At 45.3% G+C, this 26,052-nt stretch overlaps 1 protein-coding gene across 2 annotated transcripts in view; it reads right to left on the bottom strand.

Moving 5' to 3' along the window:
* The window catches only part of b4galt2 (UDP-Gal:betaGlcNAc beta 1,4- galactosyltransferase, polypeptide 2), a 164,180-nt gene that overhangs the window by 120,255 nt on the left and 17,873 nt on the right, over positions 1–26,052 (bottom strand). For both annotated transcript variants that reach the window (XM_076746038.1, XM_076746039.1), the window contains exon 2: positions 23,594–24,622. In XM_076746038.1, the coding sequence (XP_076602153.1) occupies positions 23,594–24,005 (412 nt within the window). In that variant the 5' untranslated portion in view covers positions 24,006–24,622. The remainder of the gene's footprint in view (positions 1–23,593; positions 24,623–26,052) is intronic.

Here is a 26,052-nt window from a genome sequence, read left to right as displayed (position 1 = left end):
AACTCACCGACGCCTCACTCGACAAATATTTGTCCATTTCTCATATTTTCCGCACTTAACAAAAGGTCAAATCTCAAACTTAAATTTCTGCTGTCATCCGAGGCTTTAGGAAGCTATTTCTGTATTGCACGCTTTAAGCTTCATCAGTTCTAATCAACTCAAATGCCAGGCTGACCGGACCTGCTGCCTCGCACACCCGCCTGCTCTGCGCCTGATGCCCAACATTTTTAAGTCCTAACAACAACCCCCGGCTGTCAAGCATGTTATGGGCTAATTTCAGATTAAACAATGTTGCACATGTCAGAGGCAACTGTCAAGCAACAGCGGCTGATCATCCACAGGGAACATGAAGGCTTTACACAATAAAAAAAAAAAAAAAAAAAGGAAAACAAGGCATGAAGCACGACGGGAGGGAAAGTGAATTTTGCCGGCAGGAGGACAGAAGGCATAAGAGGTTTAGGAGACAGTTGGGAGGAAATCTCTCCAGTGAGCTACTTTCTGACAGCTGACAGAGGGATTGTAAGTTGGTGACACAACTGCACTACATTAGCAATCTTAGGAGGCGACTGAGGTCGTTTGTATGCACAGTGATGGTATCTTAAATGTAAACAGATTAGACGTCATGGCAGAATGTGTCCATATGACAGCTGCTGATCAAAGATCTTTACTGTGTTTTTTTTTTAAATCTCTGAGATCACTGGTTGGTTACGGGAGCTCTAATTCACTCTGACACATCCATACAAAGCATGGTCAGATGATGTCATTATGATGAAATGCACCCAATGCAGATCGTCTTTCCAAACGGGAGCGTGAAGGGCAAAGGCAGTTTTAATTTCCCCTGTTAGGAGATCAGATGTGATAAGACGAGATGAGATGAGAGCATACGTTGCTGCTGTCGCACCGCTGCTGTATTGATTAGGTCACGACAACATGCAGTTATTAAAAGGCCAACATGTAAGAAATTGCCCCCAGTCAAAGGTTGCTGCAAACTGATAGGAGGCAGCAGAGTGACTGCTAACTGCTGCTCCCTGTACTCTGCTGCAACCAGCTGCTGTTAGCTAGTTAGCCCAGTTAGCCATGCAACCAGTGGCTCTAGTAGCTGACTGAGAAACTTAAATTCAGAAGGTGTATGGTTGTAATTTCCTCTTCAATAAGGAATATAGGCTAAAATAATTTCCTTTCTTGACATTTGTGGGTTTCTTTTGTTTATTCATTTGATGAAAAAAGCTAAGAGAGCACACATCTCACAGCTCGACAGGACGGGCTGCAGCTAGCTAGTTAGCATGCTAACTTTAGTCTCTGCAACACAATACATAGACGTCTGACATACCGTCAGAACTGTTCACATTCTGCTGTTGATGTTAGTTAGATCTTACAAAATATACCGGCTAAGTGACGGCTCTACAGGAACACATGCAGAGATGTCGTCAAATGCACCTGAAAAAGTAAGCGTGTGATATAAAATAAAGTACATGATGAACTGAAAGAGGAAAAACAAGACTAAAAGTCTACAGCCAAGCTAACGGCTGTGTGAGGTTGCACAGTAGTACTGTTAGCTAAATGCTAACATGCTCACAATAACAATGCTAACATTGTGATGATTAGCATGCAGCGTTTGCCATGTTCACCATCTTAGTTTAGTGTGTTAGAACACAAAGAACCGGACAAATGTTGACTCGATGACGACTTCAGATAAAAAGTTAAGGTATCACCAAGATTGAAAGTCATCCTGAGGTGGACATGAAAGTCTGTACCTCAAATATTTTTGAGGTACTTCAGTCTGGACCAAAGTGGTGGACCTACTGACAGACCAACACTGTAATCACTACAGCCACAGCGCCAGCACCAACAACCTGACATGAACTGTAGGTTGCATTTTACCACTTTCAGCCACCATCAAAGGCCTGAATCTTCAGCTAAGGAAGCGCTTTAAGAAGAAAGAAGAACAAGATTGGGCAACATAAAGCAACATCAATAACAAGAATGATGAAGGCCGAGCCGCCGACCACCAGCAGTGATGATAAACACTGAGTTACACCAGTACTCTGCTCTCTGGGACGCCAGATAGGACAAGTTAGTACATATGGCTCCTTACTGAGTACACGTGTTAAGACACGATGGATCAACGCTGCATATCTTCTCCTGCATGAACCAGAGAACAGCTGATGGGCAGCAAATGAATAAATGACGGAAAAGCAAAACGTGAAGTTTTATGATCAAGAGACCAAACTTTAAAATAACAACCCCCTGAACTGGCAGTCTACAGTAACTCAGGGGAACTACCTGGATTGTTCAGTGCATTGATTTCCCACCGTCTCTGAGTGAATCAATGTGTGTGTGTGTGTGTGTGTGTGTGTGTGCGCGCGTGCACGTGCACGTGTGTCTGTAGAGAGTAAGAAGGCTGTGTCTAACGGCCTACATGAACTCTTCACAGGTAATTGAAGCGAGATTGAGGAGTTGTAATTGGAACTCAGAGTGTCTGTCAGAAGCTTTTACACACACACACACACACACACACACACACACACACACATACACACACACACACACACACACACAGAGCGGGACAGGCAAGGTGAGAAGGTAACAGTCTCAGGTGGCTTCATGCTCAGGGGTTTCGCTTTTGTCTGAACACTGAACAGCACTAAAATGCCTTTTCTCCAAATTTAGGTGAACTGAGAGAAATCTGTGTGTGTGTGTGTGTGTGTGTGTGTGTGTGTGTGTGTGTGTGTGCGCACGCATGTGTGTGTGTCAAGATCGCTAAAATGTGTACATTATTTTGTGTGTATATACAAGAGCGTCGATGTGCAGGTGATTGTTTTGTGCAACAAAACACAGAAAGTAAGGCTGATACATGTGTGCTTGTGTGCGCGTGTGTCTGGGTGACTGGCAGTCCGGTCAATGAGCCGGTCTCTCGAGGAAGCGATGACTGTGCTCTTATATAAAGAGCTGCTCTGTGGAAGCTGTTCAGGCACTTGTGCAGGATTCTTTCACTGTTAATGATTTCTGTCGTGTCTGAAGTGCCTTATAAAGAATAAAGATCAGATCACTATAACACACATCAATGGGAATCGATGGAGCCACAATGAGCTGGTGTTATGAAGAGCTGCAGGTGACAGGCACCGTCCTCAGAGCTCCATTCATTTGTGCTGATCAGATTTGGGAAGTTCAAAACTTAACAGCCATGAAGACTCAACCCAAACTCTGGCACGTAAACAAACACATGTCAAATTGTCTTTCTACACACACTGTATATGCGGAGGGGCACATAAGGAAAAGGTCAGATTCAGGGATGCACTGATCCGATTCGCCAAATCTGTTTCAGCACCGTTACTGACCTTTGAAGTGGCTCGTATATCTGCCGTGACGTCCACATTCAACACGGTTTCTCTGTTAATGTCATAAAAATTCCAGTCAGTTACACTGATTTACCATAGTCACAGTGGGCTGCTGACTCAGATCCCCCCGCCTCATGTTAACTTACATAAAAAGGGCTCCAGTGAGCGTCAGCCAGTGTGGTTTATGTATTTCAAATTGTCAGAAAAGGACAGCGCTGCTATCAGATCAGCGCTCGATGTCGGCTCATCCAAAGGGTCGAGGTATCAGGAGAGGAAGAGTTGAGTCGGTCACTTTTCACCTCACTGGAAGAGCATGCAGAGTGAATCTATGTGCTGCTTCAAGGCTGAAAACAAATGACACGCTGGCGGTGAGGACGCGACGCCGCAGACTGATAACACATAGTTATATAGTTATGATAAAGCTGACAAACAGTGAGCTGCTTAAAGTTAATGACACATTTTATTCCTCATTTGAAGTGATGCAGCGCTGTTAAAGTACATGCTTTCAGTTAAAGGATGGTGTTTTTTCGCCTGTGTAGCTCTTTTTATTCATAACCCTTCTTTCAAAGACAGCCAGACGTATTAAGACGGACTGAAACTCCGCTCGGATATAAATTAGTAAATATGAAAATTCTCGCTCGGCAATGATTTGCACAAAACCTTATGTACCGTACATAAACAGCACTTTCCTCTTGACACCCCTGCTTATCTGTCAAGCTCTTCTTCCAGCCTTTTTATGTTTCCGTATATCTTTATGGGGATTTAGCTGCGACTCCCTGGGGTGCTAAATTACTGTTAGGTTGCATGGCGTGCATGATTAGCTGAAGGAATGTAAGTACATCAGGGCGTGATTCATCAAACCTGCTTCCAGTCTCTGTGCCGCCGTCTCAGAGCCTAAAGGAGGACATGTAACGGTTCATGAGGCGTGGATGAAATTATCTTCCATTTAGGGAACAGCTGACTCTTACACCACGGGCGTTTTATCGTCTCACAAGCACAACGAACGGCATCAAGCCGACACTTCAGGATACCTGCTCCTCTCTGAGATGTAATTGTGGATTCATAATTTTAAGACACATGACGTTCATGGCTCACGTCTGCTGGGAATAAAGGTGGTTTTTGCTTTAAGTTTTGGTTTCTCTTCTCGCAAATGTTACAAGCAATTCGATGCCACAACTGATCGACTCCGAATGGAAGCAGACTACCAGAACAAGCATGATTCATACAAACCCTCCAAGTCTCCAACCAGCGTCTTCCTCCTCCATCTACGCACCCACATTCTTGCTCCCGACTTCGACTTTCTCCCTGCTTCCTGCGCCGACTTTAAGCGCCGTCCAGCTAATTTGCCAGACGTCTGTCGACCTGTTGAGTAAATCTCAAACCTTCAAAGCGTATGGCGATGACACATCAAACAATGGCCTCCCTGTCCAAATATTTGCAGAGCGCCGTTAAATAAATCATCGTTGATCCACTTTCCTTCGCCTGGGCGTTGTGTGAGTCACCTAATAGGCTGAATAGAGGTGTGAGCTGATGCATCGGCCCGATCCATCAGGATGAATCACCAGACGGCATCAGAAGCGGAAAGTTAAAACACTCACATGTTCAAAATTGGGAAAAGGCAAGTGGAGGTTCTTCACTAAAGGTTGATAAAAAAGAAGATGAAGCTGGCAAATCAACTGTGTAAAGACAAAATTTCATCTCTGTGCTTTTAAATTGTTGATTTCACTGTGACAAAAGTCCAATTAAAACTTTTCTTGGCTCTGGTGTACGCTTCATTTCGTATGTAACACAGCTCCTCATTACACACTGAAAATGGCTGTTCATGAATATTAAGGCCAACTAGTTATCAATTAAAACAAATATCTACTTAGCTCATCCTGTGTGAGTGTGTGTGTGTGTGTGTGTGTGTGTGTGTGTGTGTGTGTGTGTGTGTGTGTCCTCCTGACTCTCTAAATGGATCTCTTCTTCCCGTAGAGGATGTGGCTTCTCCACAGACACGACGCCGCTGCCTCTGGCATAATAAACGCTCCCTCTATCCGCCCTCCTCTCCATTTCCCAACTTCTTCTCACGACCCCCCTCTCCCCTCGTCCTCCCCTCCGTCTCCTCTATTTATCTTTAATCTGTTCATCATCAGCTCATCTCTCTCCTCCAGCCCTCCTCTACTTATCTTTTCGTCTTCCCCCCTCATTTTGGGCTCCCCGGTCTCATCGGTTCTGTCTCTTCCTCCTCCATCGCCCATTCCCCTGTGGTGAATTATTAACCTGAGAGGTCTTTACTCTTCGTTACATCTAACATGAGACAGGAGGCACCAAATGACACGATATATTATCTAATCTCATGTATCACCCCCAGTTACATTAGACAGGGAGCAGAGAAGCGTGCCCAGACTAATGACACCTAAACAACATGCGACAAATGGTCACTGCAGTGCAAAAACTGCTCAGATTAGTACAGTACAGGGGTTAGAGTCCAGTGCACGCAGCCACATGCAGACCACACAGTATGTCCAATGATGCACATAAAGCAGAACCTTTGAACCAAAGTTCAGTATTTGTTTCTGGGTCTCTCTCTCTCTCTTGTTTGTCCTTGGCGTTACCGGATGCTAAGGTTAGCTCACAAGCTACATACATGTCTGTGTGCTTTTAATGTCTAAATATGTGGACTTAACTGAAGGACAGAGACACGCTTGATCTCACACACCAATGAACCAATCATTAACAAGGAGCCACGCACAGTTGGCGTGGTCACACTCCGTGTCAATGGCCACGCACCGCTAGCAGGTTTGTGGAGGCCAGCGAAAAGAGCCATGCAACGGCCCTGAGAGGCTCCTGGGTACTTCGGCACATTCGTGCTTTGAGCCCGACGCTAACATCAGCATGCTAACACACTCACACTGATTAGCACTAACCACACAGAACAGCTGAGGCTGATGGGAATGGCATTTAATTTTGAAGGTATCTGTCAAAGTGCTGCACACCAACCATCCACCAGAGTTATCTTAATAACTAACAATTCATGAGCATTGGTACCAAAGTTTCACGGCAATCCAACAGTTGTTCACGTCAGTCTGTAGTAAAGTGGTGGAACAACTGACCAACATAAAACAAAGAGCCGCAAGATTTCAACCTCCTCAGACACTTTTTTTGAACTGACACTCCTTAATTGTCCTCGTTTTGACACTTTCAAAGGTCTGGGGGTATTTTTAGAGAGCTCCAGTGTTTGCAGTAGGTGGTAGTAACACAATGCAACACCACACCACAAAAATAGAGTAAGTAGGATGAGGTGACATTTCTATTCAGATGCGAATTCTTTAGTAGATCCTTTTCCCAGTGATACAGGAGCAAGTGCTCATCCCATTCATTCAAATTCCAAATATATCCAAACCCCTTATTTGTAGTCCGCTGGTGCAACACAACTAGTAATAATCCTTTTAACTAATCCACATCAAATCTCTCACAATGCTAATCCGTTAGGCATGATGGTCCACGGCAGCCATTCATCTGTAAACACTTCTTACTGTGCTCCGGCATGCATAATTAAATTGTAATGGTTATTTGTTGTATTGCATGGCTTGGCAACGGCTTAACTATTTATGTGCTGAGGATTCACACTTATTCATAATAGGGCGGGACGTTGTGTATTATGTACAAGACAAGCATGATGTGACTGAGGATGGGGGAAATTGAAAATTACAACATGCCAAATTTAAAAAAAATGGCTGTTTAAGTGCAATACACATGAATGAAATATACATAATAAACACATACAGATTATATACAGTAAGTGCTTAAACTTAAACACAGTCTCTCTTTTCTTGTTTTGTACATAAGGCCTGATGCACATTAGAGGGTTGTCAAATCTCAACTGATTTCAAAGAGACCACATACATAATGACAGATTTCACAGATTCGTACCATTTTAATCAAAAGAATGCACGTGCCAGATGATTCAGTCGAGACTAAACTATTTCAGAGCGGTGATTCCAGCGACTTGGGATCTCACGTGACCAAACATGACTTCAGAATCACAGAGACGCAGCGCCATCGCCAGCTGGTTGCACCTGTGTGCAAACATTTTGCAGCACAAGCTGGAGGTGAGTAACAACAACAACTTCCTGGTCAGCTCGCTCTCATTGGCTGTTTCAGGTGGATTCGAACTTTGGGAGTCAGAAATGCTGAAATCATGTCTGAAAATCTTTCACTCTACAGAACCACTGGGACAGATCATCCAGTCAGACCAGCCTTGAATCCTGAACACCACATGATTGCCATGAGGACCCAAAATGGCCCCAATTATCCTCCAAGGTTAAATCATGGTCATGACTCTGTTAGAAAATATTGCGATCATAGTTAAAAAGAAAAAAACTATGTTGGCACAACGCAAAAAACTGTCGGACTTAGTGTGAAAATCACCACCTTTTTCGCCAAAGCATCCGCCCGTGTCTCCACCAGAGAGGACAGTAATAACTCTCCCGACAGCGAGAGGAAAAACAACCAATAAAGTTATTTTTCTGGTGAGGACAGAGTTAGAAAGCACTCGGGAGGAGATGCATTCCTCCACTTCGTTGCTTTTTCAGCGTATTTTCTTATATTGCTGTTCATTTCTTACACATGCTATCGCTTCATTCAGTGCGAGACTCTTCATTCACTACGCGCGGCTGAATCCAAGTGGCAGTCATCACAGGTGAAAGCTGAAACTGACACAAGAGCGCCTCGAGATGCACTTGTGGGACGTACGTTGATGCTTTTTTCTACAGTCTTAATGATAATCAAAGCTGTGCCATGGCCTTCAGAATTATCACATCTTAACACAGTTTAACATCTGTTAGATATCAAATTAGACTTATTTACAGCTATAGGGCGGCTAATTTACACATAGTAACAGCGGTGAAGCAGCTGCAGAATATGGTTTTATTTTTGTGATGCTGGATGTTGATTGAATAGAAATTAGACACTACATCAAGTTGAAAAGCACAGTCTTAAGCAATCCCTGTTTTAGCTGCCTTGAACGATGGCACCGGTGAATCGCGTTGACTCGAACAGTGAATTTTGTGAAGTGTGAGACAAACACAAAACCTGCCTGCCCTCACACTCAAATGAGCTGCTTCGCTCTGTCTGACCTCTCTCCTCCAATCGAAGGCCTCGACTCTTTAACGCGGTGACATATTATAGGCCTATAGACGGAGATATTGATAAATCCTGGAAGCCCGTGCAGGGTTATGTAAGCGGTGCACTGCAGTTTTCACCACAGACAGCGTGAAACAGGCAGCACTCAGTCGTTACTGCGGGAGCTTTACATTACAAAGCGGCTGCACATTACAGCAGCAACCCTCGGCACCACTAATGAATATATGCAAAGCATTGTGAGCGAATGCTTGTTCAAGACACAGCAATTCCCTTGTTGAAAACACTGAGATCCACCTACTTAGACACATTAAAAGCTAACCTCGCGGGGCGGCGAATATGACAAAATGTCAGCCCACTCGCAGTATTCACCGTCTCTCTGAACGACAGTAACTGTGTGACAGCACAGGGGATTCAGCAACGTGACGTGAGGTGATTGATCTGAGCACGAGTTCTGGCTTTTGAAACGTTGCTGGCAGCAATCCTGCTCTTTAAGATCACGCTAATCAAACCAAGTTGAGGCCGGCGCATATACGCATGTGTGCTTTGCTACGTGCACTGTGGCGCAGAGGCATTTTTTACTTTTATGCATATTACAGTATGAGGGGTTGTCTGTTATACACTGCCTGTGGCAACGCTGTGACGTGACGGATGTGTATTCTAGATCTCCACGTCAAAGCATTAAACAAACCTTTGATATTATAAAGAATTTACCCAACAATAATCTAACAAGGAGTCTTTGGCCATGCAGCTCGGTGAGGCTAAATCCTACTGTCAACATGCTAACTCGCTCACTGGTAACAAGCTTAATGTTTAATATATTCAACATACAGACTGTATAAACAGCGGACGGAGCTTCTGGGTCTGAAAAGTGAAGCCAATTAGGAAGCGCCTTAATGGCCACCAGGGGGCGACTGCACTGGCTGCAAAAAGAAGTAAAATTGTGTGCAAGCTTATGAGAAAATGACTCTACGTCTCACTTGATTTATTACCTCAGTAAACATTTTCCTAATGAGTTTTTTTTTTTAAATTTCTAGCTTCAAGTCTTCTTCAGTACAGCAGGATGCTCATGTTGTAAATTATAGCAACTATGGTCCCTATGGTCCCTAACATAGACGATAAAGCAGGCCGTGCTTTAACGTGGGGCTACCTTGTAATTTATAAGACGCTACCACGGCGTGTCCTCGGGTTCTCTGTCAGATCCAATCAGGATGGAGGTGTAGCAGTGCGTATCCTCCACAGCTCTTCCCTCTCATCTAAATGCTAGCATTTGCTCATTAGCACTAAACACAAAATGCAACTAAAGCTGATGGGAATATGATTATATTTGCTAGGATTTGGTCATAAACAAAAGCTCTGACCAGATGATGGTGGCCAGATAAAAAGTCAGAGGATCACCAATTCATCCTGAGGGGGGCATGAAGGTGTGCACCGTATTTCACGGCATGGTTAGCAATAGTTTTCAAATCACTTCACTATAACCCTCAAATATGAACCTCATGGTGGCACTGGAGGTGAAGTAAGGGGATCACCAGAGTCATGAGGTTAATCCTCCTGAGACCATGAATATATGAATCAAACTTCATGGCAATCCATCCAGCACAGTCTGAGTGGCGGTCTGACCGGCTGACCGTCATGGCCGTCCCTCTACGCGCAGCAAAATACAAAGACATCAACAGCACTTAGCGTATGACATTATCTCCACACAGCTTGCTGAGATTTCATGGTTTGATGAGAGTTGCAGCTGTTGCATGACCCAAAAATTACATCATCTCTTTCTGAATACAATCATGGGCTGCTAAGAGTCGACCTAACGCACAAACCCACTCAGAGTGACAGAGGAGTGTTGTCACGGATTTGGGGAAACCTCGTCAGAACATGACAACGTGAGTAGGAGGACGGATAACAGATCACAGCCACTAAACTCTTCGTCCAAGGCAAATCTAAGCATTTCTGAGCCAACTCGCTCTAAGCATTTAAGCGCCGAGGAGGAAAACTCCTGGATGAAACTTTCAGAGGCACATAGCTAATGACCTTTACTGTACACCTCCATCCTCTTTCCACATCACATCCAGAGGATTCTTCGCCTGGCGCCAGTGATTACTCTCATCCCTGATTAGTGGTCTAATTAATGGAGTCAACGACGACCAGCTCCAACATCAACTCAGAGAGCTCTTAAACATCAACACCAGCTCTGCAGACTAATCAAGGCAGCTAAAGGTCAGCTAATTTAGTTTTATAATCAGAAGCTGCTACAATATTGAAAAGCGCAGTGTGTGCAGCCATGAGTGCGACAGAAACTCACTGTTTGTGACAACACATTAGATTGCTGTAAACAAACTATAAAACAGCGTCTTCCGCTCCTCTTCCTCCCTCTCTGCCTTTCTCACCCCGTCACAAACTTTCTGTATATTTGAGCTGTGTGAAACTTCCTAGAAAAAGACGTGAACGGTGGCTGTTTTCACTGTATATTCTGCCCAAACTTTCCTGCCACGCCGACACAAGACAGTCCAAAATCACCCCCGTCTTCACTCATTCACCATTCACAGGGCACTGTAATAAAAAAACAGCTATTTTCTCCACGATGAGCCCAGTCTGACGCCACCGTGGGTAACACACCCGCCGATCCACTCGAGGTGCTTTGCCTCGCCAAGGTCTGAAAAGAGCAGAGGGCGATAACGACGGGAGCGATGGACAAACGTAGAAGAAACGGCGATTAATCCCACCATGGGGCGAGGTGGACCACACACGGGACTTTCACATACGAGTTCAGGGTTCGGTTCCTGTGTCAATGTTTTAAAGGAAGTAGTTATTTCAAGCCTAACCGATGGTCTAAACCTATCCAAGTAAGCTGCCCGACAAAACTACGACCTCCCCCTGAAACTTTATTTTGAAATTCTACCCAGATGTTGCATTTTTCTTGCTGCTAACTTGACCGTTGAGTAAGAACGTGTTCATTTAGTCGCCTGTTACACACTTTGGTGTGACATTAAATCTTAAATCTTTGAGGGCGCGACATGCAGTGGTGCATATTTAGGACACTCAAATGAATTCGCTGAGAGCGGTGCACGACATGGCAAATACGGAGTAACCTCAGAGTCACACTGTTCTCTTTCTGGCTCTGGGAAACGCTGCAGAAAATACTGTGGGGAATACTCTCAAACAAGCATCCATATCCACCCACAAGATCCATCCTTTGATCGGTACAAACCCATATCAAACGGTCACAGTCACAGTTTAGTAGCAGATGTTACTGATAAAGAGGCGATAACACAACAAAACGTTTACTGACAAAGGGACAAGATTCAGTGTATTCAAAGATGTCAGCATGCAGACAACACGTGGTTAATTTATGAGTCTGATGTTGAAAGAGACGATTGTCTCTATTGCCGTTGTCAATGCAATGCTAAGCAGAAATAGAAATATTATGTAATATGGAATCAGGGAAAAGCTGTTAAATGGGTAAAAAATGGTATCATGATATCATCTAACTCACAAGCTGCAGCTGGCACACAGACATCTGGCCTCACTGACCTGTATTAGTGATATTAGACCTGAGCATTAGTGATTTTAGCAGTAGACACACAGTCAAACAAGCTGCCTGTAACCAAACCAGGCGTAGTACTACAGTACTGCAGTGCTGTGTAGTACTGTAGGTCATTTTCAGATCATCAAACATTGTTCAGTCCTATTCTCTGCCTGACCAATCAGAGGAACTTCCTGCACTAACAGGCTGATGGATGATGTCAGCAAATTTGATCTTCTCATGCCAACCATTGTTAACTGCACATAAAGACACGCCGGCGCAGACGCATCTGGACACACAGCCACACATTTCCACAAACAGAGAAGACAGACAGAGAAAGCAGGTCTCACAACGCCACCAATAAATCATCACTACAGAGTCCGGCTGTGCAGCATCGTCCTAACGCCAACTACTGACACTCACTGAGCTCAAAGACCTCAGACATTTTCCCTCTGAAACAATGGAGAAAACATGCAAATCTGCAAAATACAAAACTTCCGGAAACAAAGTAGCAGAAATGATGACATTTCGGAAATAACACCAAAAAACGAACACGATCTAAAACACATGCAAAACAATTAGAAAACAGAAAGACACAGGAAACAAGACGCCTGATTGGATGGCTCAAACGCAGAAAACAGGGAGTGCTCATCTGTCTTGTGTGCACCCGTTACGGCCGAGCACTCACCTGGTTCCACCTGCCCTCTCTCAGGGATTTATTACAAAAAAAAGCACAACATTTTTTCTTCTTCAGTCATTTCTGCTGCACCAGCGGACCACCTACACCTCCCCTGAGTGACATGCTGTGCAGCAGGAGGCCTACGTTTCCTCTGTTCCTGCACCCCGTGTCTCCTCTCTTACTTTCTCCCTCCAGCTGATCAGCTGACTCCTCGATTCGTCCCTCTCCATCTCTCTCATCCTGTCCCTGTCCGGTCCACACGTCTAACCTGACCCTGCATGTACTGCTGCTGCTGCTGCTGTCTGGCAGCCAATGACAACACTCATAATCCTCACTGTGTCACAGTGCAGGTTTACATCTGCAGTGGAGACCAGTTTGTTTAGATTCTTTCATGTTTTTAAATAATATCTGCAGAATTCAGTTTGGAAATAACATTAAAAATCTGATATTTCTAAGACTATCTGGGTGCTGTGCTGTATGAATGAGGTGGGGGAGCCAGACTCTGCGTTAGCTTCACTGCACAGCGCCACGCAGGTACTATGTATGGAAATGTCATTCCCATCCTATATTCACCGCCGCTGCCTTTTCTATTCCTTATATTTGTTTTTTGAACCACTGCTGATGTTTTATTTATTTGTTTCCTCAAATGCTGACATGTTTTACATCGACAGCCTACAGTAGATGTTTTTGTTTCCTCAAAATCTCATCTCCCTGTTTTCTGTATCAACAATGTGTGTGAGGAAACAAAATCCGTGAGGCAGGTGAGAAAGGCAGGAGTGAGATATTGAGAGTGTGTGTGTGTGTGTGTGTGTGTGTGTGTGTGTGTGTGTGCGCGCGCGTGTGAGAGAGAGAACACGACAGCGTTTTGCCAGATGACAGCCTTGTGGAGGCAGTGTGTTTTGTCATTTATCATCTGGAGAGCTTGCTTGTTAGAGCACACACATCTTAATAGTCAATCTGAACCGGTAGGACCGAGATGAGAGGAGGCGTTTTATTACCCCGTCGAGACGGCACACACACACGCAGCGAAATACAGTATAATGTGTACAGACAGACGTACAGCGCGAACACACACCGGCTCGTAGAACCAGAGGGCAACACGTCCTCCACGTCGACAACACGTCTGGCGACACACACAGAGAAGTTGAGACTTTGAGTTAAAAAAAGCTTCATTTGAAATGTTCTGATTTATTTCATTGTCATTTAATGAGATTTAAATGAGGATTACGGCGACAACGAGTAGTCAATTAATAGATTAGTTGATGGAACAAAACTTCCCACTATTTTGATAATGGATTAAAAGTTTCAGTCATTTCTCAAGCAAAAATGTCAAATATTTGCTGGTTCTGGCTTCTAAAATGAAGGATTTCCTGCTTTTCTTTGTGATTGATCAAAGTAAATGACGTCACTTTGGGCTTCTGGGAAATCATGATGAGCAATGTTGACAATTTTTTTGCCATTTTGTGGACTAAATGATGAATTGCGAGGATTGAATGAGGATTAAAGAATACAGTCTTTGATACTTTTAGCATTTTTCTTGTGCTGGTATCCATTGGTGGCACCATTGAGTTTTCCCATTGGTGTTCATCCATTAAAAGGGCACACGGGACCATCTGCCTTGGAACAATCTGCACCATTCAAGCACCAATTGACCACTTCAAAGCAGGTCCTGAAGGTGTCCTGTCTAGTCTCGCATCACATTTCGTGAATCCACGCGGTGTCGGTGAAGGTCTAATTCTGCCTTCTGCCGAACGGCGAGACGCGGCTGAGTTGATACAGTATCACTGAGCCATGAGAGAGCAGCCAGGACGGGAACAGAGAGGCGCTCGATGGCGTTTCACCTTTTGTAACAGTCGAGTTCCAGCTCATATTTCACCGGAGGAGAGGGCGGGCTTTGCTAACGCTGCATGTGTGCATTCAGTTTCTAAACGAAGATAACGGAGAACTTCACTGAGGAGATAAATGTTTTGTAAAGAAAAAGAAAAAAGGGAAAAGAAAGACGGAGAGAAAGTAAGAAAATACCCAGACAGACTGCTGGAAAGACGGGCCGGTTAATTTAATCAAGCTGCCACACGTGGATGGAAACGAACACACGCAGCAGAATGGTGCTGAGAAAAGACGTGAATGGCACTGAGGAGGGGAAGCAGGGCCATTTTAATGAAGTTATGGCAGCCATTATGTTGTCAAGAGCCCTTTGCCTCCACGGCCGTGGCGGCGGCGACGGCGGCGGCTTCCTCGCTGTGTGGGAGTGCATAGCAATGTGCTTCTGAAGGGAACGACCTTGTTTATTGGTTTGATTGAAAGCAGCGAGGAAAATGGGCTGTTTTCCTTTCTCGCCGGACTGATGTTATTTCCTTGCCGAATAAACACAGCGACAGGCCTGGAGACACCCGCGCCAGACATCAGTTCGGGGCTATTTTAGTTGAGCTTACGTTCGTAGTTTAACAGATAATACAGCCTGAAACAGAAGATGGTGTGAATGATGAGGTCAGCCTTAATTGATCCCAGGTGAGGTTTATTTCAAGCATGAACACTGAACTCATTGTTACCTGGCGTATGTTGTACAGTAACATGAATTAGACGTGACGCAGTTTCTGGAAAATGGAGCAGAAAAGATCCATCACGTTTATTAAATAAAGAGTGAGGTGATGCTAATGAAGCATTTGTTATTTAATAAACATCACCTATTGAAGATTAGATATTGATCATGGAATGCAATGATTGACTTTTGATATGATCCTTGTCTTCATCAGTACTCATGAAGGGAAGCTTGTGGCTGCTGCTACATCCAACCTATTTGCTGTGGTTTAAACAAACTCTGGTGGGTTTTCCTGCCTGGTTCGCTCTGTTTCGGCTGGTGGGAACGCTGGTCGATCCTGCTGCCGGCAAAACAACACGGCCGATACGGCTTGAAAAGGAGGGTTCTGGTTTGGTTCAAATCAAAGGCGTGAGTGGTTTATAGGCCGTGTGACAGCGAAGCAGACAAAACTACACCTCGAGTCCGTCAGCGGGTGGTCACTGCACGCGTCAGGAAAGGGATGTCCTCATCTGTGTTGGTGATGGACGCTGTATATTTGTACAGGATGGCAACACGCATGCATATCCGACAGGAAGTGAAAGAGCTAAAACAGAGATGTGATGTACAGGTACTGTACTGCATGTTTAGAGGCTCCTCGACAAACACCCAAACACACACTAACCACCTGACCCGTAATATGACAGGACGAGATGCGTCTTTCTCACAAACAAAAAAGAAATGGTGCGTTGTTACCGGGCGTCAATCTCCTGCCTGAAAGCTTTACAGGCTCATCCACTCTCTGTGAGTGATGAACACAGCTCTGATGATACTTCCCTGCTCTGCTTTTCTGGCCTGTTTTTACCAGTAATGAGTTCCAGTTGCAACTAATAATGCTCCATTATTTCTTAGTGCGCTCTTTGTGACAGCAGAGACGATGAATACCTGCATTAAGGTGAGTCACCGTGGTCTCGTTCATGTGCTGACGTCTGACGGCTCAATGAACCAGCTCACCGTCAGTCCATTCGACTTCCTGTTTGAAGCTCTTGATTTGTTTGCAGTCAGTCAGAAGAACATGAAACACACCAGAGGTGACTTCACGCTTTCAAAATAACCCACCGACTCTTTTTAAAGGTAGGATCTGTAATAACACAAGGCAGCGTGAGAGCGTAAAATCTGCTGTCCAACCACAGGCGTCAAAAGCTTCAGATGTTTTTCAAAGTGTAAGTAAAATGTGATGTATGTGTCTCGAGCTCCTCCGACTGAGCTAACTCTGGGCATTGTTCTAAAGCTAAGCAGTCCTCTTTAAAGCCTTTATTAAAAATGAAGGAGGCAGGTCATAAAACATGCTGTGCAACAAATTCATTCATTCACTGAGCACCGGGAAGGCGAGGGTCTGCGGAGGGACGGGCCTCCCCGGATTCAGTCCGCCTTTAAAAGACGTTTTAACATTAATTTCACATTCTGCCAGGAGGTGGTGGAGGAGGTGAAACGGTTCAGGCTCTCATGATGGTTTTTCCCCTCAGGGGCCACACATGTAAAGTTCAGCTTACAAGGGACATGCCACTCCATTCAAATTACTCTCTGCCCATGAATAAAAGAAGACGACACCTCTCGTCCATCAGTGGGGGGGCGGTCTGCAAACTGTCCGTACACGCACGCTTGAGTGAGTATTTGTAGAGCGTTTACACATTCAATCGATTAAAATAGTCCTGATACGAGGCAAACTCCTAATTTTCTCCATCTTAGGTTCATCATTCATAACACAAAACTGAAATCTGTCATCTAAGGAAAGTGGCCTCAAGGGTGGGAGCGACAGTGGAAGTGATGAAGTGGACATGAATTGAAAAACAGGCTAAACTGCGAATTGAAACCACGCCCACTGACTGACTGTTACCTCCACCCCTCTCGTATCACGTATCTTCAAAATTTAATGGGTCCTTCCTCGGCTCCTGCTTCACCCTTCCCCCAAGATTCATGAAAATCTTGCCCGCCGTTTTCCTGTAATCTTGCCAACAAACCGGACCAGTGGCTATCTTTGCATCTTAGGAGGCACAACGTGGAAATATGCAGTGATCCAAAGGCGTGTTCTTCCCCGTTTTTAGCCTCTAACCTCTTCTGGGGTGCTCTCATGTGCAAAGCTAATGTACCCTGGAGCATGTCCACTGCTATCAACCCTCCATCCAGCTCGTGGTCACACAGCTAACAAGTAACTGAAAAAGGTACAAACACATTAAATGCATCACTGGCCAACTCTGGCGTGTACGCGCACACTGACTCTCTGACTTTAAAGACAATTCTTTAGATTATTTTCTACAACTTTAAAGCAACGCTGATAAATCTTTGCTCCAACCTTCACAAGAGTCCGGACAGTGACTGAATGAACGCGATACAAGCAGCCGAGATGAGCTCTCCGGAGGCCTCAGACTGACTGCTCTCACGCTTCATGATGGATGAGCAGCTCGGCGATGCAGCAGGATCTCAGCACTGAGCCTCTGCTTCCTCGCAGAGCCTCGTTCGTATGGGAGACGCGACTGGCTGTTAGGTCAGGGCGGACCCTCGCCACGGCGCAGGAATTATAACTTCAAGCTGTTCTACTCCAGAGGGGCGTTTGGGCTGCTCTGCTTGATCTGCAGCCACCAGAATGAGGAACTCCACAAGTGATTATTTTTCTGTGGTTTTTGTGAATTGAATACGTTGGGGGACAGCGGGCTATGAAGTTCAATCATGCAAGGACAGAGAGAGGAGGCAGAGAGCGAGGAAGAGAAGGTGAAAAAGATGAAAACACTAAAAAAAGGGGAGAAAAGGTGCAGATTTTGAGCCTGACAGTGAAACTCATGAGAGCACATTTCGCCATGTACAGTAAAGACAAGCAGGAAATGAAACATCACGACTGCCTACAGAAAGCTTATGTCTACTGGATGCAGCAGTAGCAGCCATTGTGGTTCCTCCACAATGCATCTGCCCAAGTCTGACGACCACGTGAAGGCGTGCATCGCAGCTGGCCGTGGAGACAATGCAGGAAGAACTCAGGGAAGCTCTGTGAAATCTTCCTGATTGCATGTTTGTTAATGAAAGTGGAACAAAACCTTTTCTCTGCTCAGCCATTATATCCCCGTCCTGCTGGAGGAGGACGGCTCAGGTGCATCCTGCTCTGAAGCCAACATCCGCAGTTCTGTTCAACATAAGAAAACACTTCATTCTTGCTAATTGCATTTGATTGGGAAACCCCCCGCAGAGCACCCAATTAAAACAAGGCCTGGAAAACAGCTTTTAACCTCCCACTGAGCTGTGTGTGTATCGTGTGTGTGTGTGCGTGCTCACATGTCGAGTGCGTAGGAAGAAGTGATTAATAGCGAGAATAAATAATAGGGTTCAAGCTTGAGAAGAACTCACGCACAAACACACGTGTGTCTGAGCGCACAGTGGCTACAAGTAGAAAATTGCGTATTAAAAACTCGCAGCGCCGTCAAATGCGGGCGAGACGCAACACCTGCTTTTAATTGGAGGCTGGTCCCACATGAAAGCGTCCACAGGTAAGGGAGGAAAAAGGCTTCCCATCACAGGTCGGTGATAATACACAGACAGGAAAGAGGTGAAGTCATCCGGTGCAGAAATGTGTGCTACGCCGGACTGCAGCGCGTCTCAATATTGCTCAAGAAGTTCACGCTGATGCGTCTTGAACTGTGTGTCAGCACATAAAAGTCTACTGAACATGTGTGTGAATATCAAGGCACGCAGAGGGTTACAGAACACGTTTTCAGACCGACGCCACGCAAAGCCCCAGATGAACAAACATCCAGTCCACAACCAAAATACATCCCACTGCAGGTCTAAGTCAACATCACATCCATTATTATCACGAGTCAGCACTCAGGAAATAAAAATCCCTGACGGAGAGACAGGCGGGATGTGCAGAGCTGCACAGAATCTGGATTAGCGGCGTGCTCATCACTTCCAGTCTGCTTGCTTTGGAGAAACTCATAGATTTCTGATTCTGCCTCTTCATGTTTGCAATGCGTAATCATGCATCTGTGTTAGCTTCTCTAATGGCGCTTTACCAACTCACGACACGCGCACACACCGTGAAGGCTCCCATGAGGTAAATGTCAAGCTGACGGTGACGGTGGCTCATTTGAAGTTTAAGTTTGGATAAAAAAATGCAGACACCATTCATAAAAATATTATGTCAGACTGGTAAGGTTACCCAGGCCGCCGCCCGCCCCCGGCCCCCCTGGTTTCCGCCGTCTGTGGATCCTTTTAACACACAGTGTTAAACACAGACACGATTTATCCTCAAGGACAGACATAATGTGGAGATTGCCCACTGAATAATCAGATAAGGACATATCAATATGAAAAGAAGCGAGGCAGTAACACGTTCTTCCTATTCGTCTAACGCCCTGTGATTTCTGCAGAGAGAACACCGGCAGACTCACAATTTGATGCAAAGAAAAAGGCAAAATGTGGACGCAATTTATAGAAATCAGGGTTTTTCCCTCCATTAAGCATTTTTTCACAACTCCATGCAGGAGTGTTGTCCGACCACGAGAGCAGCCTTCAGCGGCTTTCCTTCCTTCCTTTTTCTTAATTAACGTATCTGGAAAGTGTTGATTTTGAAGGTATCAGTCAAACGTGCACTGGGCCGTAACTAGTGATTGTGCTCATCACTGATTAATCAAGTCATTGTCAAAATGTCAAATGTTGGGAATTAATAAAAAAAAAAAACATTCTCCATCTTAATTTCCCTGAGCTCTGACTGTCATATTCAAATTCCATGTTTTGCCAAACCACCTGTCCAAAAATCCAAATATATTCATTTTTTTTTGTCACAGAAGACAAAGAATTCCAGCAGACATTCACATTTGAGGAGCTGGCAATTACGTCCGTCACCACGGTGTGGTTAGCAAAACAAACGAGTGGAACATAAAAGGCACTTTCTAAAGAACCGCGTGGAGATAAAAACCATGAAAACAGGTGAAAACAGGACGTTTTCAATTCAAATCCCCAGTTTTCAGAGGAAGGACGCGGCTTTTCAACACGGATTTTGGCAATGTTTGCCAATGACTAGGTTACATTTTTGGATGAACATCTAATTTGCATATCCCACATGCCGACACACACACACATGCACACACACACGCGCGCATGCAGTCAGGATATAAAGTGTGGATGCTCGCCACTCATACAGGCAGCACCTGTCAGCTGGTGTTCTGGGACAGCCAAGGGCTTGTTTGTTTGTTTCTGTGTGTGTGTGTGTGTGTGTGTGTGTGTGTGTGTGTGTGTGTATACCTCCATCCAAGGTCCCTCCCTTGCACCCCCCCAGCACCCCCTCACCTCTCCACCTGCTGTTCCTTCATTCACTCCACCCCGCCTCTCTGTCTGTCTCACTTCATACCGGCCATCATACCACCATCCATTAGATCTCTCTCTCTCTCTCTCTCTCTGCACCTGTGACTGAAAAACAGACTCGCTCAGTCTTTCCCTGCCTTCCTGCTCATTACAGCCCCCAGGCAGCCACTCCATCACAGAGAAAAGGCAGAGATAAGCTACAAGAGTACACCTGTGCCTGGTATGAATGCCAAATCTAGAGTCAGTGACAGCCAATTCCAGGCCAAATAATGGAATCAGCGAACCTCAGCTTCAGACAAATCAACCTGACAGCTTTATCTCCCGCTCCCAATTTCAAAGCACGTAACAAACCTCGTTATATGATATTATTAAAAAAAAAAAGGGAGAAAAATGTTGACACTAACATAATGCCGCTCGCGAGGGATTAAGTTAACAAAGCTCATTTACAGATGGAGAAAATGAGGAAACATATTTTTATTTCATCAGCAAAGTGCTGCTGAGCCTTACCTGACAAAAGGGAAATAAACGTAGCATTAATACGCTTTGTGTGAGTGACAAGTTCTCAATTTAGAACTGGAGGACGGAAAGAAAGACTGGATTAATTGCGTGGACGTAAATCTATAGAATACCAAATGCACACGTCAAATCTAATCAGCTCTGTGAGGAGAGCAAAGCAAACAGGAGTGAACTTTCCAGATGGAGGGGGCGCAGCGAGAGCCGACGGGGGGAAGTCGGAATCATAAAATAGCAATTATAAAAATTGAACAGAGCGTTTACTTATTTGCTGCTACTCATTAAGCGTTAGAGCACCTGAGAGAGAGATCTGTGTGAGACAACCAGAGCCGAGCCGAGTCCTTCTCTCGCTGTTTATTTTGGATTATTGACGACTGAGCTGGGAGCCCGCAGGCGAAGGCAGCGACCGTGAACCGCAGGGTCCCCGGCCTGCATCCGGCCCCCGGCCCCCGTCTCCCTCTCACCTTGTTTCCTGGCATCTCTCGGCTGAAGACGTAAAAAGCACCACGCAAAATCTGATTTAAAGTCCGCAGCGAGAGCTTCGTCCAGCTGAGTCGAAAAGCAGCTGAAGACCAGCTAATGCGGGAGCCACGTTCAGAGTTCTCTGCAAACTTGGACTGAGCCGTCTTCATGCTAAGCTAAGCTAACTGCCACCTGACTGCAGCTGCATGTTTACCAGACAGATAGAGGGTAATGGTATTTGCAAATGGGCGAATATGTGTGTTTTTCGGACTATTCCTCTAAAGCTGAACATAGCGGGGGGGGGGGGGGGGGTGTTTTAGCTTCGCTGGTAACAGGATCAGCTGATCAGAGAGATCAGAGTTCACCGGTCAGAGTCAGTTCCTCCTGTCTGAGCTTTATTATCTGTGAGTATTCATGACAGAGAGCAGGAGAGAGATGAGTGTGTGTGTGCGTGTGTGTGTGCGTGTGTGTGAGATAACATTTGTGTCCACTATGTAATTATAGATTTAGTAAACCCGAGGCTTAGTGTGACTCAATCAACCTCTGATTTGTTGGGTGGATGGATACTGATGATAATGAGGTGTGTGTATATCTGTCTGTGTGTGTGTGTCTGTGTGTGTGTGTGTGTGTGTGTGTGTGTGTGTGTGTGTGTGTGCGTAAGTTCTCATACAAATGTGCAGGGGAACTGTACATTTGTATTCCACCTTGTTCCCCAAGATATGAACTGTGTGTGTGCGTGTGTGTGTGTGTGTGTGTGTGTGTGTGTGTGCGCGCGCGTGTGTGTGTGCCACTGCTAGTTCATTAGGAAGCTTTTCGCTGATGAGGGCAATTCATATGAAGTGTTAAAAAAAAGAAAAGCAAGCCTGGACCCTGGACAATCCCATGGTGCATCTATGGTGATAATATATGGATTTTTTTTTTCCCTCAATACACAAAGAGGATTATGGGATTTGTATCTGGTATCTATAGTAGCACTGATTTTTTTTTTTCTTCTTACAAATTGCAAAACGTTGAACAGATAACTTTGTTCGTTTCTACACAAGATGTCCACAGCCTGCCTCTAATTTGCTCGAAGCGTCTTAATTTAGTTACTTCAACATCTGTGTTTGTTTAAGGCACAAAAGAAATAGTGCTGAAGCCGCGGCGAGCACCTGAGCTGCTGTGTGTGCGTCTGTTCACGTACACATGAATCTCTGCTAATAGCTCCGCTGCGAGTCTGTAAGGTCGAAAAAGCACAGTGTAAATCGTTGACATTAAATCCATTTTATGTTGCAGGCTGACCCGGAAAAACAAAATTATGGCTACACTTGCTCTCCCGCTAATTGGAATAAGACTGGAGATGCATTTATTTACTGAATATAAACTCGTACCCCCCAGCTTCGAGCTGCAATCAAGGTCTCCGCTTCCCTTTTCATTACACTAATCAATGATGTGCAAATCCTCCGTTATCGGGCATACAATGCGCACAGGCAATAACAACAAATACAACAACCCACCTGGACAAACAAATCTGGCAAATAAGTCATTAGAAAACACGATTAAGCAAGATGGAGAGAGATGAAAATACAAAACTCTCATTTCAAGCTCACTCATGCAGATCAAACACTTTTATGGGACTTCATAAGCTGTATTGAACTTTAATGCACATAATAGTGACACCAGAGCCCGAACATGTTGAACTCAGAGCACAAGAGACAGCGGAAAACACCGTTTGTGTCCATTTGGTGCAGGAAAACTAAACCGTGGCTGTAACCTGATGTTTTTTTTAGCGGCTTCATTAGCAGACCTGCACCACCTGCAAGGCTGTCATAAGAATTAACAAAACATGTCGAGCAGAGCACCCATATCCACGTCTGCAAACGTTAACAAACCAGCCCAGCATCTGCACACCGCTGGCTAGCTAGCCTTAGCTTGCTGGCTGCCTGACAGGGACAGACTGGACGTAGTAAAACCGGCACACGGCTCCGTCTGCTCCTCTCAACACAGCCACGCCTGAAGTCATGTAGTCATTCGACGTGTGACTCTTAACAGCACTTGAAATTGGTGGCGACAGTGAAAAAGTACCTTAAGACATCATTACTCACCGAGGCCGGGTGGGTTCTCAGGGCACGGCGGCAGCGGTTTGGGGGACGGCGTCTGATTGGTCTCGGGCTGCGCGCTCGGCACCAGCTGCTCGCCTGTGGCCAGGTAGCTGGCTAACGTGGCGTTGGGCCTGGAGAGGTTGTAATAGTAAAAATGATGTCCGTTCCCTGCTGCTCCGCTGACATTATTCCTGGATCCGTTGCGGCCGTTGTTGAATCGGCTGAAGAGGTCGAAGCGCTGCGAGTAGACGTCAAAGTACAGGATCATCATGATGAGGAAGTGGAGCAGGCAGAGCAGCAGGACGCCTTTACAGATGCGCTCCAGAGTCCGGCCCAACATCAGCCGGGTCATGGCCGAGGAAGATGACCGTCCGGCGACGGCCAGCCACGACAACGCTGGCGCGGCTACAGGCATGCACTCACCCAGGCAGCCATGTTGGGAATATCAGCCGCTATTAGATCTCAGGATAAGGACATGTGGTTATCTGACACCCGACTATCTGACTTCTGCAGGGGTCATGGGCTCATTAATGAGGATCCGCAGTCAGCTGCACCTAAAGACTGAGTTGCCAGCTTGTTTCTGGTGCGTCCACAGATTCCCTGCATGACAAAAGTACTAAAATGTCTTAATCAGCCTCAGTCCCCGAACCCTGATCTAATGTACTGCACCGTAGATATAACTAATGAGTACTGATGGTAAGTCCAGTGTAATCTAAGACATAAGGCCCCAGTTTCAGATTAGAGCAGGCATGTGATCGTGTGCTGAGTTTGTCACTATCCCAGTGAAGTCTCTGCTGCAGCCATGTGGTATCCCAGTGTCAGAAGCCCGTCCCACCAGTCCAGGGACTAACGCCTAAAACTTCGACTTAATGGGTGATCCCGGTGATGGCACACAACTGGAAACTGCTAACATTCATCAGCGTAGTGTCGATGGTCAGCCGAGGCTTCAGTCGGGCTCTTCTTATGGCATCAGGTCTGTTGGTTGGTGATCGATCAAATATCGTCCCCTTTAACCAGGAATGTCTCGAGCACCTGAAGGAAAATAAGAGACAAAAGCGACTTAATCCCATTAATTTATCCAAATGATGGCTGTGTGCTGTTAAACCGCGTTCTGACTGCTTACTTAAACCAATGCCGGTGAAGCGCCATTAATCATAGCTGTGCACTCGTGTTCAATGCAGTGACTTATTGCATTACTTGCTGTATAAAATCAAACCAAACATCATTGATCTTCCTCTGGCAATTTAAGAGTATTCAGTGACCTTGCGCTTATTTGATATGCCTGCTTGAATAGCGCTGGAATAAATGCAGAAGCTCGCTCTCGGTAGAAAAAGACGCACACGTGAGAGTAATGACAGAATCAACAACCAAAAGCATCTACAGACGCGGATGAACAGAAAGCGTCGGCTGGGGCCGTTCGGCCAAATTGACATGCCAAGGCAATTTTCCAGTCAAGTGGTTTAAAAAGCATTTATGATGGAATGAGGAGGCAAGCGGGAATACACAAATACACAATGCAGTGAATATAGCAGCAAAGTGGGGGCATGGGGGGGGGGGGGGGGGGGCACTTAAAACTCTGCCACAGGCCATGCTCATTGCAGGTTTATGGTTCTTCCAATCAATGCAAGACTTCCTGACGGAGAAGCAACAGGGTCAGAGAGAAAGTGATAAACGCTGAAACACTAATGCTGGTAATTGGAGAGGGATGGAGATGTAATGTATAGTGGCAGCTCAGATATCACACAGCTCAAAATATTTAGCTCCTCTGGAAACTGGCTGCTCCATCAGAGGAAGAGACACAAGCTTTTACCGTCTTTAATCAGCGGCCGCTTACTGTCAGGCCTTTAATGTTTCAGTGACGTTCAGCAGGGTTTGGGATCAAATCTCAGCTCTTTTTGGGGACCAACAGAAGTTTGTCTGCAGCATTTTATGCCGTCAGCTAAAAAAGCTGGCACTAAATGTCTGATTCATGGCTCCCCTGTGTGTGTTCATTGATCAGAAGGCTTCTGATTTAAATAAAAATCTGAAATCTAACTTTGAGACCTCAGAAAAGTGAGGCGCACACCAGCGCGGCCTTCAATCCAAGCCCATCGAAACATCTGGGTTTGTTTCCAGTTTCCAGGGGTTTCTTTAAGAACAACTGGAAATTAAAGGATGAATCTATTAGAGCCAGACAGCGTTGGGGTTTGCTGTAACTATTAAGACATGTAAGAGATCTGAGTTTTGAAAATGAGGTTTAAAGGTCACAGAATTTGGAGATGAGGCTTTTTTGTTTCTCCACAAGATGAAAAATTCAAGAAGTTGGATGTTACATTGAATGTTTTGCATCTATAATGATTTATATTTGTAGATTTCTGTGTCCTCATGGTGTAAATGTGCTATTTTGTATGATGATCATGATGTTTTTGGCATACTTAGCACCTATGCTACAGGTCACATGACCGATCATTGACTCGTACATA

This window comes from Chaetodon auriga, chromosome 12, assembly GCF_051107435.1.
Source record: "Chaetodon auriga isolate fChaAug3 chromosome 12, fChaAug3.hap1, whole genome shotgun sequence".
NCBI classification, from domain to species: domain Eukaryota; kingdom Metazoa; phylum Chordata; class Actinopteri; order Chaetodontiformes; family Chaetodontidae; genus Chaetodon; species Chaetodon auriga.
This window is presented reverse-complemented; position numbering and strand designations above follow the sequence as displayed.